Source organism: Morus notabilis, unplaced genomic scaffold, assembly GCF_000414095.1.
Source record: "Morus notabilis unplaced genomic scaffold, ASM41409v2 Scaffold305, whole genome shotgun sequence".
Taxonomy (NCBI): domain Eukaryota; kingdom Viridiplantae; phylum Streptophyta; class Magnoliopsida; order Rosales; family Moraceae; genus Morus; species Morus notabilis.
Window position 1 is genome coordinate 225,309 of NW_010358151.1, and position 6,739 is coordinate 232,047.

At 32.2% G+C, this 6,739-nt stretch overlaps 1 protein-coding gene across 1 annotated transcript; it reads left to right on the forward strand.

Annotated features, from left to right (window-relative positions):
• Window positions 1–1,026: 1,026 nt before the first annotated feature.
• LOC21399600 (zeatin O-xylosyltransferase) lies at window positions 1,027–2,788 on the forward strand. Its single transcript, XM_010091916.2, has one exon. The coding sequence runs from the start codon at window positions 1,160–1,162 to the stop codon at window positions 2,591–2,593; it is 1,434 nt and encodes a 477-aa protein (XP_010090218.1). The 5' UTR covers window positions 1,027–1,159; the 3' UTR covers window positions 2,594–2,788.
• The last annotated feature ends 3,951 nt before the right edge of the window (window positions 2,789–6,739 follow it).

Genomic DNA, 6,739 nt, shown 5'->3' on the forward strand with positions numbered 1-6,739 from the left:
ATGTTATTTAACATCTTCTTTACCGGTTAAATTGGAGAATAATTTTCCTATTTAAATGCTAAAATTTAACAGCATTGCATTAATTTTGTATTGTATTGTAAATGCATTTAGAAGTCGACATCACAAGCTTAAACCTTATAAATTGAAGTAACGTGTTTATGTCTGAAACGCATATCGGTTCAGGCCCCAGTAGCTTCTAGAAAAATGAATAGTTGGGTCCATGATTTATTGAAGAACACATATTTTATAAAGTCCAGTGACTTAAATGTGGAGTACGGTGATGGGAACAACAACTTGACCAATCAATCAGCTGTAATTTATTGACTACTGACAAGTCAACAATCTTTGATGGAGAGATTTGAGAATTAAACAAAAATAGGTTTTTTTTTTTTATTAAAAAACAAATTAAACTGGATATTTATTTATCACAATTCTTTATATAAAAAATTACCTTACCACATAGTTTAAATCGTGAAATTTAGATATTATTTATTTATAACATATATTTGTAAGTTGACGGTCAGAACACTTGACCAAATTAACAATTTGGATCTTTCTGTAGAGCTCAGTAAACAACAAGGTCCACAAATATTATTATTTATTAAATTTCAAAAACAAATAATTGTGATAATTAATTTATTGGGATCTAATTTGAAACGAAAAATATTCAAAACATTTCCATGTATGTTTGGCCCATCAAAATTGTTAAGAGCACAAAAATTACCTAAAAAGTAGGATATTTTTGTTTCTCAACTCAAGTTGATAACTTAAGTTGTTTATATGAGATATAATAAAAAAAATTAAATTTAAATTTTTATAAATAAAATACTTTAATAATAGAACTTAAATTGTGAAAAAAAGATCAAAACTCAAAATACTATTTTTATCACTCTTGTAATACAAATGCCTAAAACATCTCTTGTTTTTTTTTTTTTTTTGTGGTAATTAAACACCAAATACTCCTTAATCTTAATGATTAAATTTTAAAAAATACAAAGATCATTATTGAACATCCCTCTCAAATCAGAAGGCTCGGATGTTAAAAAGATCATCCATCTCAAATCTTTCTTCTCCCAACACTTTATAGCCTAGTAGTATACCATACCATATGAAGAGCTGAGAAATTAAGAAAGAAACCTTCAACAAGTTTCATCCATCAATGGCGAACCAATCTTCTTTTTCTTCTTCATCAGCTTCAGTAGTAGCAGTTGTAGTCCCCTTCTCAGCTCAGAGCCATCTAAACCAGCTCTTGCAACTCTCTCACATCATTTCCTCACACAAAATCCCAGTTCACTACGTTGGCTCTACACTACACATTTCCCAGGTCAAATCTCGAGCAAATCAAGCACTAAACGACACCAAGACATTAATCCAATTCCATGACTTCCCAATTCCCCATTTCCCATCTCCTCTCCCATACGACACCAAATTTGTTTCCCATCTCATGCCTTCCTTTGAAGCCTCTGTCAAGTACCTCCGCGAACCTTTCGCTAATCTTCTCACTTTGCTCTCCAAAACGGCAACGAGAGTTGTCATAATCCATGACCCTATGATGACCTCTGTTGTTCAGGATTCTTCTACTTTGCCCAATACCGAGTCTTACCATTTCCATTGCGTCTCTTCTTTTTACCATTTCGCTAAACTACGCGATACCTTGGGAATACAAATCCGCCATGATGGTGATAATGACCCTAAAAATATTCCATCTTGTGAAAAGTCTTTAACTCCTGAGTTTGAAGCTTTTATAGGTTACCAAGTTCAGTTTATGAAGAAGATGAAGACGTCTGGACATCTCTATAACGCTTGCAGGCTGATCGAAAGCGATTTTCTTGACTTCATTTTGGAGAAGGCGAGAGAGAGTGATGAGGATGTGAAGATGTGGGCAATTGGGCCATTGGAAACTGTGACGAGCTTCAAGAACAGATCGGGAAACAGAGTGGATAGTCAAGGCCAACACAAGTGTTTGGAGTGGCTTGACAAGCAAGAGAGAAACTCTGTGTTGTACATCTCTTTTGGAACAACAACTTTCATAAAAGATGAGCAGATTAGAGAATTGGCAATTGGGTTGGAGAAAAGTGGGGTGAAGTTTCTGTGGGTCTTGAGAGATGCAGACAAAGGAAATGTTTTTGATGAAGGTGAAGTTAGGAGGCCTCAACTTCCACAAGGGTTTGAGGAGAGAGTGAAAGAGAAGGGAATTGTGGTGAGAGACTGGGCGCCCCAATTGGAGATTTTAGGGCACTCCTCAACTGGAGGGTTCATGAGTCATTGCGGGTGGAATTCGTGCGTGGAAAGTATAAGTCTTGGAGTGCCCATAGCAGCATGGCCAATGCATTCTGATCAACCCATGAATGCTGTGTTTATCACAAATGTACTCAAAGTTGGTGTTCTTGTGAGGGAATGGGCAAAAAAAGATGAGTTGGTGAGTTCATCGGTGATTGAGAAAGTCGTGAAGAGATTGATGAAATCGGAAGAAGGAGATGAGATGAGGAAAATGGCTGAGGAATTGGGTAATGAATTGAGAAAGGCTACTGATGAAGGTGGAGTTTCTCGCATGGAGTTGGATTCCTTCATTGCTCATGTCACTAGATCATGATTCGGCTTTATAAATGATGCAGTGTAGAAGGATCTAGACAATCAACCAAAGTCAAATAAGGCATTTTTCATGTCACTAGATAGTAAAGTCTGGAAAATCAGAGCTCATGATCATAAGGTTTGATAAGGTATTTGGGCATGCGAATAAAAGATTTTCAACGTTTTTTATGGTTGTTTTTGTCATTGCTGTAGCTGTTTTTTTTTTTTTTTTTTTTTTTTTTTTTTTTTTTTTTTTTTTTTTTTTTTTTTTTTTTAAACCAATTTGTTTTTTTTTTTTTTTTTTTTTTTTTTTTTTTTTTTTTTTGCGTTTTAGTATTGTTGTTTGTGAACCAAAATGTACTTGGATGTCGTTTCTCTTGTTCTCCGTCAAAAGATATATAAATACATAATATATATACCCACACGGACACATAAACACTTATATTACGATAATATAGATTTCATACATATACATATATATATATATATGGAATCTTTGCCAATAGACTCAAACTCATGAGCAACAACGAAAGCATGTTGTCCTCTTTAACTATTCAGTTCCTGCAAACAATAAGCAACAATAACACCAGATGATTTATACCCCGAGCGTGAGTGGACTCGAGTAAGAATTACAAATTACTTAACAATAACAACAACAAGCCTTAATCCTAATTTAATTGAAGTCGGTTAAATCCATGAGAATGAGAGATAAAGATAGGGATCCATCTAGATCTTGATTCACTATTTCCATTTTTTTTTTTTCTTGATTGCCTTTTTTTTTACGACAAGTTTTAAATCTTAATGCAGGCAAGGAAACATAGTTTTTCAATTCTTACTTGCTGGGGCGGAGCGTAGACGAGCGAGTAGAGCCCAGGAAACAGGGAAGCCCGTCATAGAGCTTGCAATGAACTCCGTGACAGGTTCATTATCCCTTTGCTTGGTCTTGAGTTGTTCGGGCACTCCAATCCTTCTTTCTTTGTGTGTTGCTGAACTGCTTCCTGAACTCCGAGACCCTTGCTTCCCAAGTCGAGATCGACTCTTCAGAGAGGTGGGCGTACAACCTACCACAACCCTCCTTTTTTATCCGGACATACAAACACATAGACGGAGTTTTCGTTAATTACAAATTACTTAAAGAAATTGTTAAATTGAGCTTTTTTCCTTAACATTAATTCTCATTTAATATAGAAAATTATAAACTGTAAATAGGAATATTTTGATGAATAAAAAATGACATGGTGACATATTGTACCATGTCCAAAGTTGTCACAACTCGTTTTCAATTTTCCTACAGCTCTTAATGCCCTTCATGTGTTCAAGACACTCATATTGAACAATAAAAATTACACCACTATTTTACGAGTTGACACGACACGACCCGAAAATGACCCGTGACACAAAATTGACCCGTGAACCCGAAATTGATACGAAAATTGTATACTTTTATTTAGTTTTTTATATATTAAAAATAACTTAAAATTCATAACACACTAAATTACAATAACATCCATTAAAATTAAGCAAATAATAATATAAGATTTTGAGTACAACAATCATGATATCACAAGTTCATAATAAAATTTAAAATATGAAATGAAAAATATATGTATTTTTTAGTTTTTTACGAGTTTCGTGTCGTGTTCGGGTTAGGCAGGTCTAACCTGAAATTGACCCGTGTTTTTCGTGTCAATTTCAGGTCGATCTAATTCTGACCTGAACTTTTTTTTTATCAACCATAACCCGTAAAATTTATATCATTTTTGAGTCATATCGTCGTATCGTGATACATGATCTTAAAATTTAATAGTCTAAATTTTCACCTCTCTATCATATGATCAATCATTATCCGATAATACCACACTAACCACCCCTGCTGTCTAATCAACTTTCTTAGTGCGCCTCGCATTTTCTACGCGGGTGGGCCCCTTGTATGCCTTCAACATCTTAGATAACACTAGTCCATAGCTCGCGCATTATTACAAAAAATACTGTTGTATTACACAAAATGTTAAAAAATTTTGTAGTATAAAATTAGTATAGATATATCTAAATAATATTTTAACTAAAAGTTTCTTAAAATATATTATCACTTGCTGTAAAAAATATTGTTATATTATACAAAAAATTAAGAATTTTTATAATATAGGATTAGTTTATATATACATATATACGTATAGATATATTTAAATAATATTGTAGTTAAAAAAATTTTAGAATATATTATAGCTTTTGCTTTCTTTTTTTCTGTTTTTCTTAACCGTAAAATACAAATTTAAAAAAATTAATAATAATAATAAAAGAAGTTGAAAATTTACATTGGTGTTGCTATTGCTGGTATGAACTTAATATTTTGACTTTGGTGAGAAAATCTGCGTATGTAAAAGTAAAAATAATTACAGGTAATAAATTTTTTTAAATATGAAGTAGAACACGCACAATCGCTCATTTAAAATAATGGTTATACGAATCATTGAGAATTAAAAAAGACGAAGAAAAAAGAAAGGATAGAATGATAGTAATAATTAATATATTAACATTAGTGACTACATTAGTGACTTGGCGAGCTTTTAGTTCCACGTGCTCTTCATGTGCCTATCGCAGCCGTTAATAATTTTGATTCAACCAGCGAAGTAATTTTTAATTTAATTTATTTAAGAATGTGCGATTTTATTTTATTTTATTTTTCATTCAAATTATTTATACTATTTTCATTTGAGATGCTTTGAAAATCTGGCGATAAATAATATTAAAATGGATAAAATCAGACCATAAATAAACACCTTTCTTTTCAATTTTTTTCTTTTTTAGTCTTAAACACGCGCATTTGATTAATTTAAAATAATGGCAAACACAAATTGTTAAAAAAAAAAAAAGAAGTAAAAAAGGTGACATAAAAGAAATAAAGATAATAATAGGGAAAATCTAAAGCAAAGAAAGAGAGAAAGTAATTTAACGTATTTCATTGTGTTTTAAATTAATTCTATTTCATTTAGTTTAATTTTTTCATTTAATTTGATGTGATTTTATTTTACTTTAGCATACTTTTATTTAATTTTATTATAGTATTTATAGTATTTTTATCTGAGTGATATTAAAAATTTGGTGCAAAACGATGGTGAAACGGACAAAATTAGACTCCAAATCAATTTAAAATAGTAAATAAATATAATAAACAATAAAAATTTTAAAACTAAACCGCAAATGCTTTGAAACTGTCTCATCAAAAATTTTGACGGCTCAGATTCGCGCGTGAGAAGCACTCGCAAGTGAGGAGCGTTCAGCAAGAGTGGCAACTGCACAGTGGTGGGCCCCGCCTCTTTCTCCTTTAGAAAGCCAAGAGTCGACACGTGGCGACCTCCATGCGAAAGACCCGAAAGCCCTTACCCAGGAAAGAGAAAAGAGAGGAGAAAGAATGGCAAACTTGGCAATTCAATTGCCAATGATGGGCCCTGTCACTTTCTCCTTCAGTTAGCCGACGGTCGACACGGGGCGATCTCCAGGTGAAAGACCCAAAATCCCCTGCCCAGGAAAGAGAAAAGAGTGAGGAAGGAAGGGCAAACTTGGCAATTCAAAATGAAGGGACAAAACGGAAAAGTGGAGAAATTTACTGTACAATGTACGGTTTAATGTGAGTGTGTGAACAGTATTTCATGCCTTCCTTTTAGTATATTTATAAAGTCAAACAATTAACATGCCTTGTTTAGTTAATCAAGTGATGAAAAGGACATGAAGTTATTTTGGAGTTGGTTTGGGGCTTATGGGTACGTGAATGCTCTGGGCCCGTTTGTTTGCGTTTTCGTTTTCGTTTTTCACGATTTTCAAAGCAAAAAAATGAAAACGGGTGTTAAAAACGTGTTTGGTGCAATTTTTTTTAAAAAACAAAACCAAAAACGTTTTTGTCTTTTTGTGGAAATCAGAAAACGAAAAAAAGGTGTTTTCATTTTCTTGTTTTCGTTTTCTGTTTTCTGAAAAACGGATTTCACTTTTTTTTTTCTTTTTCATTTTCTTCCCTCTTTTCTGAAACTGTTTTTGTATTATATATGTTTATTTAATATATTTATTTAATATATTATTATTTAATATATTTAATAATATTATTTATATAATATATTTAATAATATTATTTATTTAATATATTATTATTTAATATATTTAATAATATTATTTA

Coding starts and splice junctions, on each gene's coding strand:
- LOC21399600 (XM_010091916.2), top strand. CDS start 1,160: ATGGCGAACCAATCTTCTTTTTCTTCTTCATCAGCTTCAGTAGTAGCA.